General features: G+C 44.7%; 2 protein-coding genes across 2 annotated transcripts; both read right to left on the bottom strand.

The window, feature by feature from the left end:
* Positions 1-694: 694 nt before the first annotated feature.
* LOC147096151 (histone H4-like) lies at positions 695-1,080 on the bottom strand. Its single transcript, XM_085974103.1, has one exon. It carries the CDS (start codon positions 1,071-1,073, stop codon positions 762-764), a length of 312 nt encoding a protein of 103 aa, XP_085830229.1. The 5' UTR covers positions 1,074-1,080; the 3' UTR covers positions 695-761.
* Positions 1,081-9,620: 8,540 nt separating this feature from the next.
* LOC147096150 (histone H2A-like) lies at positions 9,621-10,496 on the bottom strand. The gene has a single exon (XM_085975038.1). It carries the CDS (start codon positions 10,450-10,452, stop codon positions 10,063-10,065), a length of 390 nt encoding a protein of 129 aa, XP_085831164.1. The 5' UTR covers positions 10,453-10,496; the 3' UTR covers positions 9,621-10,062.
* Between the last annotated feature and the right edge of the window lie 2,998 nt (positions 10,497-13,494).

Below are 13,494 nucleotides of genomic sequence, written 5' to 3'. Positions count from 1 at the left end.
AGATGCTGCCTGATCTACTGATTATTTCCAGCATTTTCTGTTTTTATGTCAGATTTTGCTTTTGTTTATGTAAATGCGACTTGTTATACACACACCTTTCACTTTCTCAGGATGTCCCAAAGTGCCAATTTTGAAATGCATTCTTGTAAACACAGCAGCCAACGTCACATCAAAGGTCTCACAGACAACAATGAGATAATGGAGTAGTTAATCGGGTTTTGAAAGTGCTGTTTGAAGAATCGAGTGTTTGCCAGGACACCAGAAAACTCCTGCTCTTTGTCGAACGGGGCCATGGGACCTTCTGCGTTCACGCGAGAGAAGGTCCTTATTAAAAAAAAACGTTGAAATAATCTAATTAATTAAAGACCTGCAGAAGACAAACACATGTCCGATCATGACTCTAGTGTCAAAGCTTTGGTACAATTTTATCAGATCGCACTCAAGTGTAACCCTGCCCCCCTTGATGTTGCTGGAGACGATGTGATGCTGATACTGCAGGAAGAGAACCAGTTAAAACCTGCTTCAAGCCAGCTGGGGTTTTTCTGCCCATTAACGTTAATGGGCGAAAAATCATTGAAAGAAAATCTAAAGAAATCAAACTTCTCAAAGCCACCCACAATGGGCTATTCCAAATGTTACGATATTATACATTATGTATCGCATCCCCTACTCGTAAATAACCAGTTATACACCTTTCAAATATTTTGGTGGCTCTTAAAAGAACCTTTGGTTTGTAAATCACGTTTATTTCTCAACTATCTTCAACCACCGAACCCATAGAGGGTGCGTCCCTGGCGTTTCAGCGCGTACACCACGTCCATGGCCGTCACCGTCTTGCGCTTGGCGTGTTCCGTGTAGGTGACCGAGTCCCTGATGACATTCTCGAGAAAGACCTTCAAAACTCCGCGGACCTCCTCATAAATCAAACCCGAGATTCGTTTGACACCCCCACGGCGAGCCAGGCGACGAATAGCTGGTTTAGTGATACCCTGGATGTTATCGCGGAGCACTTTGCGGTGCCGCTTGGCTCCGCCTTTGCCCAGTCCCTTACCACCCTTCCCTTTGCCTGACATGGTTCAAAGTCACTGTTCAAATAACCAAACACACCCGCCCGCTGCCCATTTATATACAGTGCAAGCGGACCTGGGTGAAGAACCGCAGAAGGGGCGCCGCCGGCGTTCATCACGTGACTTCATTTCCGCCACCCATCGATTTCAAACCAATCTATCCGAATGTAAATTAAAATGTAAGGCAAAACTGGGTACGAAAAAGGGAAACATGTTCGTTTGTGCTTATATGTTGTTTCTGCAATTAATTTATGAATTAATTAAAACAAAAAATCGTTTCTGTTGAACTATCATAAGTTATTTCAAGAAACCTTCAATTACATGGGAGAAAAACGAATCATTCTTGGGAACCAAGTATATTTACTTTATCTAGTAAAATTAATTTAATTTCGATTGAATCGCACTAACACTGGGACCAAACTCACTGCAAAAATCTCCCCATGATACTAAACCACTGAATTTACACCACAAATTTATCTGAAATCGCTTTGCTAAACTGTCTGGTGTAAAGAAAGGGTTTGCATTTTTATAGCACCTTTCATGACCCTGGGATGTCCCAGAGGCTTCATAGCCGATGAAGTACTTTTGGACTGTTGCAATTTTAGCAACCAATTTGCCCACAGCAGGCTCCCACAGACAGCAATGTAATAAATGAACAGTTAATCTGTCTTTGATGAGGATTGTTAGGGGTTGCTCTTCTTCAAAATAGTGCCATGGGGTCTTTTACGTTTACAGAGACTGGACCTTGGCTCAATGCCTCATTCAAAAGATGTATAAAAATGTAATCAGGACCTGACTCCAGAGGAAAGCAGACTCGGCCTGCCTGGAGGGGGATCTTAACTTGCTTTGACTTAACATTGCATGGGCTGCAAATCCAGCGTAGCATCAAAGCTGGCTTGTTATGTACTGCGGGATCTATTGGATGCTTTGCATACTTTTATAAACATATCTGGCTCAATTTAGATGTTTGGAGAGCAGAGATTTTGTCCTCTCCCAATTTTTTACATTTCTAATTTTTGGGATACTGTTCTGCCCATCTGTGTCTAGACAGGATCTCTGTCCTAAAGCTAGGCTGGCACTCCAGTGTGGTACTGAGGGAGTGCCGCATTGTCGGAGGTGCCATCTTTTGGATGAGATGTTAAACCGAGGCCCCGACTGCTCTCTCAGGTGGACGTAAAAGATCCCATGGCACTATTTCGAAGAAGATTACGGGAGTTATTCCCGGTGTCCAGGCCAATATTTAGCCCTCAATGAACATAACAAAAACAGATTATCTGGTCATTATCACATTGCTGTTTGTGGGACCTTGCTGTGCGCAAATTTCCCACATTACAACAGTGACTCCGCTTCAAAAATGTGCTTCATTGACTGTAAAGCGCTTTGAGACATCCGGTGGTTGTGAAAGGCGCTATATAAATGCAAGTCTTTCTTTTTTCTTTCTAAATCAGCCATACTTGCATCCAAGCCAGAGCTGAGCAATGCTTGGCTGGAAGCCGAACCACAGCTACCATTCTCAGATCAATAACTCCAATGTAAATGCAGCATTGATTTAACAGTGAATCTGAAACCATTGGTAAGTAACCTTGGATGAACTTTGAAACTCACCTAGTCACAGCTGAATTGGAAATGTGGGAGCAGAACTACATTTAACTGGATCCAACTGCATCCACATTCCTGAGACAATAAAAACATTATTAGCCACATGAACCATCACAGTCTTACACATACCCTTATGCGTAATCCGATTATAATGCTGCTATGGAAGAATATCAATACATCCTTTACTTTCAAGTGGCCTTACATCATCACATCATGGCTGAGTGGGTAGGTTGTGGGTTCACGCTGCACTCCAGGGACTTGAACACAGTACCGAGGGAGTGCAGCACTGTCCGAGGTGCCATCTTTTGAATGAGATGCTAAATCGAAGCCACAATCCCATGGCACTATTCTGGAAAGAGCAGGGGATTTGTCCCCAATGTCCTGGCCAATATTTATCGCTCACCCAACATCACTAAAAACAGATTATCTGGCTAGTATCACATTGCTGTTTGTGGGAGCTTGCTGTACACAAATTGTCGGCTGGGTTTCCTACATTACAACAGTGACTACACTTCATTGGTTGTAAAGCCTGAGGTTCTGAAATGCGCTATATAAATGCAAGTTCTTTATTCCTTTTCTTTTCAATTGAACATAATATTTTTGATGGAATGCACCCTAATCATGTCGAAAACAGAAAGTGAAATCAGAATATAAGACAGTAATGTGTCCATCTCTCCTTCTTGTATTCACTCTATTCCTAAGATGGGTGATTCTCTCAGCCATTCCAGCAATCATCCTATTGCTCTTAGATCTACTTTCTAAAGATAAAAGCTGTTAACTGTCAAATTATCCAGCAACCTGAAAGTACCAGGCTATTCCATAATTGTCAATATGATTTTGAAAGAGCCATTGAAGGTATCAGCTGTGGCTCAGTGGGTAGCACACTTACCTCTAAGTCAATATGGTTGTGGCTTCAAATCCCACACCAGAAACTTGAGCACATAAATCTAGGCTGATACTCTAGTGCGGTACTGAGGGAGCGCTGCACTGTCGGAGGTGCTGCCTTTCGGATGACATGTTAGATCGAGGCCCCTGTCTGTTCTCTCAGATGGATGTAAAAGATCCCATGGTACCTATTTCAATGAAGAGCAGGAGAGTTATCCCTGTGTCCAGGCCAATATTTATCCCTCAATCAACATCACTAAAACAGATTATCTGGTCATTATCACATTGCTGTTTGTGGGAGCTTGCTGTGCACAAATTGGCTGCCGCTTTTCCCACAACAGTGGCTACACGTCAAAATGCATTTCATTGGCTGTAATGTGCTTTGGGTTATCGCTGATTGTGAAAGGCGCTATATAAATGCAAGTCTTTCTTTTTTTATTTTACTGGTAATTTTGTCACATATATTACTCAGCAGTGGGACCCTGCTCTTTACTGATTCATTTGTTATTCTTGACCTTATTGTGCCCCCTGATCTAGTATAGAAATCCAATATCCTTCAGCTAAAGATGGCTCCAAGAACATAGGAACAGGAGGAGGCCATTCAGCCCCTCGAGCCTGTTCCACCATTCAATGAGATCATGGCTGATCTGTATCTTAACTCCATCTACCCACCTTGTTTCCGTATCCCTTAATGCCCTTACCTAACAAAAATAAGAAGCTTGACTTCTTTATTTCAGCCAAGCAGTTCACTCCCTTAACAAGCTCTTAACTCTACAAAACCTAAGTCCATCTGAGGCTTGAATACATCTGATGAATATCTTATACCACATTTCTCACAGTCTTCAAAAAAGATACAAAACACATATCTTGCCACCTGTTAGGCATTTCATCTTTCACCTCAAATCTCATGCCTTTCTCTACTTTATAGAACCAACTATGGTTATTACGCCTCTGCTATTTCCTTTAATGGTACATCTCAGCTTTCTATGTGGCCTACAACTTCGTTGCATTCTCAGTGTTGTAGTTATATTTTCTATTCCAAATTATTAATATGTTTAATGAGGCCGAAACTAAGGAACATAAATATAATGCAGTCACCTATAAATCCAGTAAGGAATTCAGGAGAAACTTCTTTACCCAGAGAGTGGTGAGAATGTAGAACTCGCTACCACATGGAGTGGGCGAGGTAAATTGCACAGATTCATTTAAAAGGAAGCTAGATAAGTACATGGGGGAGAAAAGAAGGATGTGCTGATAGGGTGAGATGAAGTAGGGTGGGAGGAGGCTTGTGTGGAGCATAAACAGCAGCACAGACCTGTTGGGCCAAATGGCCTGTTTCCGTGTTGTAAATTCTATGTAATTCTTCCTTGCGATTTCAAAGCTGTGGAATAAGTTTGGATCATGAGGTTACACAGAAAGAAGTATAGGAAACCTTAAAATGTGTGCATAAGCGCAATGTATGAATCATTAAAAGATGCTTGACTCCAGTGTGTACAAACCTGTATATACATATAATAGAGCAAGAATGTGATTTAAGCAATAACGTGTGAGGGTTTCTCAGCAACACAAGTCCAGCTACAGTGCGTCATTCAATCATATAAAGAAAAGCAGATGTGGATGCAGTAAATGAACTCTTATTTATTTATAAAATTACTCAAGCTACTGAGAATGGAGTTACGAGGAAGTGCCTGTGTGTGTGTGTACGTGTTCCACCTAACTTAAATATTCAAATATTTTAAGGTAATTGGCGACAGAACCAGAGGCGACGTGAGGAAAAAAATATTTTTGCAGTGAGGTGTAATGATCTGGAATGCACTGCCTGAAAGGCAGATTCAATAATAACTTTCAAAAAGGCAAATGGATAAATACTTGAAGGGGAAAACTTTGCAGGGCTGTAGGAAAAGAGCAGGGGGCAGTGGGACTGACTGGATCGATCGACCAAAGAGCCGGCACAGGCACGATGGGCCGAATGGCCTCCTTCTGCGCTGTGAGATATGTGGTGGATTAAGTGCTTCAGTACAGTGTTTGTTTGGGGAATGATTGAAAGTGCCAAGTGTTTGCCCGTTAAAACCAATGTTTGATTTCTCTTCGTTGACGTTCCAATATATATAAATATATATTTAACAAATACCATCAGGCTATCATTATAACAATAGGTGTTATTGCAATTCTCTTATACGGATGTGTTAAAGCCCTCTTTTCAGTTTAGGAGTTTCCTCAGTCAGCCTGGCCTGGTATCTGGGTGAAATGTGCAACAGCACAAAATGCACTTTAACTGGGGTGGTTTGCAAATAATGCAATATTAAAATTGGCGATGGTGCAGGCAATGAATGGCACCTCGCGCTGGAATCCTGCCGGAGAATTCGAACTCTCCCCGGATTTAAAAGTAAACAGAAATTAACGGCTCTGGAACGCTGGGCAGCAAAGAGCCGGTTCCAGATACTCGAATATGGTCAGAGGACTTGTGTGATCACAAACATCCATTGATGAAAAATTTGCTCAATCTTTTATCGCTCAATCCCTTGCATTTTTTAAATATCTGGGTAAATAGGTTTCTCCTGAATTCCTTATCGGATTTATGAGTGATTATCTTATATTTAAGGTAGTTTGAACCCCTTTATCCCATTTGTAAATTGTTGCAGTTTGCTTACTCATCAATAGGGATAAATTTTGTGTTTCTGTTAAACTGTGAACTCTATTGACCTTCTCTGAACCCGCCCCCTTTCCCGCCTTTACCACCCGCTCCCTGGCGTCGCGTCGTGTTCATTGGTTGTCGCTGAGTCTCCGCCATTGGTCCAAACGCCACCTTCTGATTGGTTGTGGCTGAGCCCAGCTCATCCTTCCAAACGTCATTTCTGATTTGTCGAAACGCCACTTTCTGATTGGTTGCCGCTGAGTAGGTTCTGAGGCATTTAATGCAAACGACAGCGATTCGTTTAAACGTCACAATGACCGTTGGGTTAGGCGGCGAGATTTGAATTTTCAAATCTATCAGTACGAGCTAACGGTTTTAAACCGTCAGATACCCGAATATCCTCCAATCATCCTGATAATATCTTCTTTATAATCGTGTAACTCCAGATAAGAGAAATTTGCCAACAATAGACCCTTATATTTTAGATTAACAGACTTTAAGAGACAGCAAACCATTACATACAGAATATCCCACGGTTCTATAAGGGGATATCTTGCCTTTATTAAAAGTGAAGCTGGGAATCGGAGCCCACGAGATATTTATACAATCTCATCTATGTTAAACTACCTCTTGTTTTTTTTCTGAGGGAAATCCACGGGAAGAGTTGAATAAACTCAGCCATTAATCTCTGTGTCAGCTGGTGGCTCAGTTGACATTCACACTCGGCTCTGAGTCAGAAGGTTGTGGGATAAAACCCACTCCAGGGACTTGAGCACCAAAATCCAGGCTGACACACCCAGCGCGGTGCTGAGGGAGCGCTGCCCTGTCAGAGCTGCCGTTTTTCGGACAAGACATTAAACTAAGACCCTGTCTGCTCTCTCGGGTGGACGTAGAAGATCCCATGGCATTATTTCAAAGAAGAGCAGGGGAGTTCTCCTCAGTGTCCTGGGCCAACATTTATCCCTCAACCAACCAACATCACTGAAAAAAATTTAAAGTAGAAAATAGCTAGATTTTAGTCGGTAGCATGAACGTCACAATGCTTCAATATCAGATTAATTTAATTCTGTGGCTTTGTGTTTTTCTGAATGATTTATAGGATAATATTAATAAACAACAGCAGGTTAATATGCTGGCCAGTTTATAGTGTTAAATGGGCCAAATTAATTCGCTATTGGCCGTCAGCAGGGTTTCAAAAGGACAACTGCTTGGAAATTTAATCAGCGCACATGTCTACTGAGCCCAAGTTATAAATAACTGCATCAGTAAAAAGAAAAAAAATGAACTCTGAAACAGAACCAAAAATTTTTTGCAAACACACAGCAGGCCAGTGACAGGAGGTGAAATTGAACTTGGGCGGGGCTGATAAACAGGCGGTGGTGGCTCAGCCGCCCCTTACACCCGCGCTGGGTTATGCTTTGCAATACTCGGGAGGCAAGTTGAAAATCTACCTCATAAATAGATATTTCACATCATTCTGATCACGAACACTAGGCTGCCCTTGCAAAATTATAAAGGTTATTGTTACAAGTACACAATACATGATTTTAAGTGTTACTTGCTCTTTGACCTCTAGTTACAAACAGCTGTCTCATCGAACGAAGCTGACAATCGGCGTGATGTAGATTTTATCTAAATGTTAAATTATACGTTATCGAGCTATCTTGCAATAACTTAAAATAAGTTGATCGAAAAGTTAAATGAATGAAAATTTCTTCCTGTTTTTAAAGGATTCGATGCTGGGAGATCAGGTTGCTTACAATGAACTTCAGAGGTTGAATCCTGCTCAAATCTACAAACAGTCAGTTGTACATCGGGAATAGTACCAGCACCCCTTCGAACAATGACTGCACCGACTAAAGTTCCATTTATAATTTCAGCGAGTAATGGTGTCTGCATCTATTGCTCCCTGTGGCAATGCACTCCACTCTCCAACAATCTTCTGCACCAGAACATTTCTCCCAACCTCTCTTGGTGACAATTTTAAATTGACGAGCCCACGCCACTGAAACCACAACCGACGGAAAGTACCCTACATGATTTTTAAAAAAAACCTTTATTAAATCGATTGCTAACCATGTCAACTAGCCAATGGAAGGGAATATCGTGCCGGGCCTACAATGGACAAAGAAACATAGAAAAACATAGAGAAATAGGAGCAGGAGTCGGCCATTCGAGCCTGCTCCGCCATTCAATGTGATCATGGCTGATCCTTTATCTCAATACCATATTCCCGCTCTCTCCCCATACTCCTTGATGCCTTTTGTGTCTAGAAATCTATCTATCTCCTTCTTAAATATATTCAGTGACTTGGCCTCCACAGCCTTGTGTGGTAGAGAATTCCACAGGTTCACCACCCTCTGAGTGAAGACATTTCTCCTCATCTCAGTCCTAAATATCCTACCCCGTATCTTGAGATTGTGACCCCTCGTTCTAGACCCCCAGCCAGGGGAAACATCCTCCCTGCATCCAGCCTGTCTAGCCCTGTCAGAATTTTATACTTTTCAATGAGATCCCCTCTCATTCTTCTATACTCTAGTGAACTCTAGACGATCAATTCTATATCGTCTGTTGTACACAATCGCTATAAATTCAATTTACCCCCATTGAATGATGAATTAATGTTCACTTGACATTGTTCAGCGTGTATACAATAATCACCAACACAAGATGAACGGACTGGACTATACACGCGGCTAGTCTGAACTAGTGATCTTGGCTGGATTCTCATATTTTTTAAAACAGCTTCACAGATCATTTAACAAGGTGAGAATTTTCGTTAAAGTCTCCGACCTGACGGAGTCTCAGACTCTCAGGTGGACTTAAAAGATCCCAGGGCCACTATTTCAAGAGCGGGGGAGTTCTCCCCGGTGTCCTGGCCAATATTTATCCCTCAACCAGCATCACTAAAAAAAAAACCTAGATGATCTGGTCATTATCACATTGTCTGTGGGAGCTTGCTGTGCGCAAATTGGCTGCCACATTTCCGACATTACAACACTTCAAAATTAGCACTTTATTGGTTGTAAAGCGCTTTGGGATGTCCGGAGGTGGTGAAAAGGCGCTGTGTGTAAAGATCTTTCTTTTCTTTTAACATTGCTGGTTGCAATCTTGGTTTCCTTCCTGTGTTTATTTATTGATTGATTTACTCTCGGTGTCACAGAGCCGTCAATTCCTCACCGTCCCCCCCACCCTTTGGCGCATCGGCCGATGGTTTTTGCCCAGAGTCCGGGCCGGAGGAGCTTCAGCGACACCGTGCTCACCGCAAACCTCGTGTAACTGGATCTCCCATGAATAAAAAACAATACAGCATTTCTGTTCAAAATTCTCAAGTTCTTTCAGTTTAACGCGTAAAAAAAAAACCATATCGTCTGGTCAAAAATTAATTCACAAATTAATTCCCCCCCGCCCTAAAGAACTGAAACAACTCCTCGTTGAAGGAACAAAATCTTTTAATATTTTTTTGATTACAAAGCCGAGTGTCAGTCGGTCCCTTGCAGTTCACACCAGTTAAATGTGACGTTTTTACTGTTGGCCGTGAAGTCAGATTTTCAATTTACAGCCGATTTATACATTGGAAACAATGACTTACATCCACACCCCAGTAACATTGTTTTCTCAACACATTTTTATTAAAGTATAGAACGAAAAAAGCCAGTCAAATAATTTTATCTGGAACAAGTCTCCCAAAACAAAAGTCCGCTGGCAGATGTCACTCTACGAGATACAAGATTTAAAGTAAATTTTCTCTGGAGCTTTCCCCCCCACCCCCAAATTTAAGTTAGAGATAATCTGGCTGAAGTTCTTTAGAAAGAGGTGGGTGGCTCTGAAAAGAGCCTTTGTGGTTTGTTGAATCGATTTATTGATGTTTGTCCTTTAGGTGTAAATCTTGCTGGGGTGGCCAGTTTTCTTGGGCAGCAGCACGGCCTGGATGTTGGGCAGGACCCCGCCCTGGGCTATGGTGACCCCGCCCATCAGCTTGTTAAGCTCCTCGTCGTTGCGGATGGCGAGCTGAAGGTGGCGGGGGATGATGCGGGTCTTCTTGTTGTCGCGGGCCGCGTTGCCGGCCAGCTCCAAGATCTCGGCGGTCAGGTACTCGAGGACGGCGGCCAGGTAGACCGGGGCTCCGGCCCCCACCCGCTCCGAGTAATGGCCCTTGCGCAGCAGGCGGTGGATGCGGCCCACCGGGAACTGCAGACCGGCTCGGGAGGAGCGGGTCTTCGACTTGGCACGTCCTTTTCCTCCGGTTTTACCACGGCCCGACATTTTCTTCACTTCACTTCACAAGGCTCAACGATTGAATGAGGCGTACGCCGCCGCTCCCTGCTCCTTTTAAACCCTTTAGAAGGATCAGAATGCCCTAGTTTTTGATTGGTTAATCTGTTGCCTTTGTTTCTAATTGGTCTTAATTTCACAAGGCAACAAGAAACATTCCAAACTCTTGATTCAGCGAATAGGAATCGACGCCTTGTCCATCCTTCATTAGCATATTATTGTAGCCCTCCAGTACTACAAGCTGTGACCATGGCCATTGACTTTGCTACTTGGTTTCAACAACAATTTGACTGGGACCCCTGCCTTGTAGGCATGAGGGCTTGTGACTTTGTACAAAGAGCTGAGACTTGAGCTCTGTAAATGTGATTTACTGTAAAATGTTCAAATTTAAAATAATAAAAACAATTTGCCTTTATTCGACGCCTTTAAAGTTTTTAAAGGCTTTAACTGCTATTGTTGCCTGGTTTCAAGGGTTAAAAAAGTGGAAATTCTCCAGTCACATATCCGCGCCATCACTTGCCTCAGCTCATCCGCTGCTGAAACCCTCGTCCATTTCATTGTTACCTCTAGACTGGACTAATCCAACGCACTCCTGGCTGGCGTCCCACATTCTACCCTGTGTAAACATAAGGCAAAACTCTGCTGCCCATGTCCTAACTCGCACATGTCCCGTTCACCCATCTCCCCTGTGCTCGCTGACCTACATTGGCTCCCGGTTAAGCAGCGCCTCGATTTCAAAATTCTCATCCTTGTTTTCAAATCCCTCCATGGCCTAGCCCCTCCCTATCTCTGTAATCTCCAGCCCCACAACCCTCCGAGATATCTGCGCTCCTCTAATTCTGGCCTCTTGAGCATCCCTAATTTTAATCGCTCCACCACTGGTGACCGTGCCTTCAGCTGCCAAGGGCCCTGAGCTCTGGAATTCCCTCCCTAAACCTCTCCGCCTCTCTACCTCTTTCCTCCTTGAAGACGCTCCATAAAACCTTTGCCCAAGCTTTTGGTCACCTGCCCTAATATCTCCTTATGTGGCTCGGTGTTGGTCCTACTATTTTAACTTCTAATACAAATTACATTCGGGAGAATTAAGTTGGGCTGCGGATCCGCTATCGCCCGTTCTACAACATTGCACAAAGTCTTATTGGTCAACAATGGTCTTTAGCTCCTTATTTTGTGAATGTGTGAGTGGCTCTGAAAAGAGCCTTTTATTTAGTGTTAAGCCGGTTCGCCGCTCCTGCCCCGTCTACCTCCTCTTCGGGGCCCGTCGCTTACGCCCCACAGTCCGGGAGGCTGCGGGCCGCTTGGGGGCTTTTCTGGGCTTGGCCTTCCGGGGGCTCTTGGCCGCCACCTTCTTGGCGCATTTGTGGGCAGCACGTTTGGCCGCCACCGCCCTCTTGCGGGCTGGTTTCTTGGCGGCCGGTTTCCTCTTGGCGCCTCCTTTGGCCCCGTCCTCGCCCTCTCCTTCCTCGCCCTCCTCCTCCTTTCGGTCCGGGTGCAGGGAGGCCGAGAAGGTGCCGGCGCCGCTCTCCACCGGCGAGCCCTTGTTGGCCAAGGTGCTGGCCGACTGGTTGGGCCGGACTGCGGCGGCGCCTTTCTCCGGCTCGTAGCCGGCGGCCGAGATGGTTTTCTTCAGGGCGCCCATCTTGGGGGCCGCCTGGCGCTCCTTGGTGGCGGTCACCGCCTCCAGGATCTGCTCGGCCACTGTGGCGGCGGCGCCTCCTTTCTGCGGCCGGTAGGCGGCCTTCTTCTTGGCGGCCGTGGGCAAGCACGCGGCGTTGGTGGCTGGGAGCGGAGGAGCAGAGCCATCGGCTTTGACAGTATCTCTGTCAGCCATCGCTGCGCCTGCTCGATCACCGAGCGGAGTGGCGACTGGCGGCGGCGACCTTTTATATAAAGGCTCAAGGCGGACGAGGGCGAGGCAACCTACTTGGCCCCGCCCACTCCCCCGCAGCTTTGTATCTGTCACTCTTACAGAAACAGGTCGAACCTCCTTGTCCCATTACCAACTCCTCTTGCCTGGCACCATCATCCTCAAAGGGAATATTAGCTATGAGGCAAAATTGGATAGGCTGGGGTTGTTTTCTTTGGAACAGAGGAGGCTGAGGGGAGGCTTAATTGAAGTGTATAAAATTATGAGGGGCCTCGATAGAGTGGATAGGAAGGACTTATTTCCCTTAGCAGAGAGGTCAATAACCAGTGGGGTCGGAGATTTAGAGGGGTTTTAAGGAGAAATGTTTTCACGCAGAGGGTGGTGGGGGTCTGGAACTCACTGCCTGAAAGGGTGGGAGAGGCAGAGACCCTCAGCACATTTAAAAAGTACTTGGATATGCACTTGAAGTGCCGCAACCTACAAGGCTACGGACCAAGAGCTGGAAAGTGGGATTAGGCGGGATAGCTCTTTGTCGGCCGGCGCGGACACGATGGGTCGAATGGCCTCCTTCTGTGCTGTGAATTTCTATGATTCTATGTTCATCCCTTCAGTCATTTAATCTCTCCTGCCTTCCACCCTATCACAGAACTTTCCTTTTGTTCTTTCCTCCCCTGCTCCCCCCCTTTCCCTGCCCCCCTTGCATTTGCTTAAAACCTGTTACCTCTCTAACTTTTTCCAGTTCTGATGAAAGGTCATCGATCTGAAGCGTTGACTCTTTCTCTCTCCCTCTCCCCCACAGATGCTGCCTGACCGGCTGAGTCTTTCCAACATTTTTTGTTTGTATTTCTTAATCCCTTCGCATCACTTATCCTGGAATTATATGCGCCTCTATCTGTTACACGGGATTTCGTAGGATATAAGGCGCAAAAAGAGGCCATTCGGTCCAACCAGTCCATGCCGGCGCTTATGCGCCACTCGAGCCTCCTCCGTATTTCCTCATCTAAATCTATCAACATCACCCTCTATTCCCTTCTCCCTCACAGGCTTGTCTAGCCTCCCCTTAAATGCCTCTATACTATTTGCCTCAAATATTTGCCATTTCGAATGGCAAAGTTGCTGTTCAGGTCAAACTAATTTGACCCGAATTGAGCTAATGGTAAATTTGG

This window comes from Somniosus microcephalus, unplaced genomic scaffold (assembly GCF_052327205.1).
Source record: "Somniosus microcephalus isolate GS21.2 unplaced genomic scaffold, FLI_Smic_1.0 unresolved_chr1, whole genome shotgun sequence".
NCBI lineage: Eukaryota > Metazoa > Chordata > Chondrichthyes > Squaliformes > Somniosidae > Somniosus > Somniosus microcephalus.
Note: the sequence above shows the minus strand (reverse complement) of the source record. Positions and strands in the feature narration are given on the sequence as shown.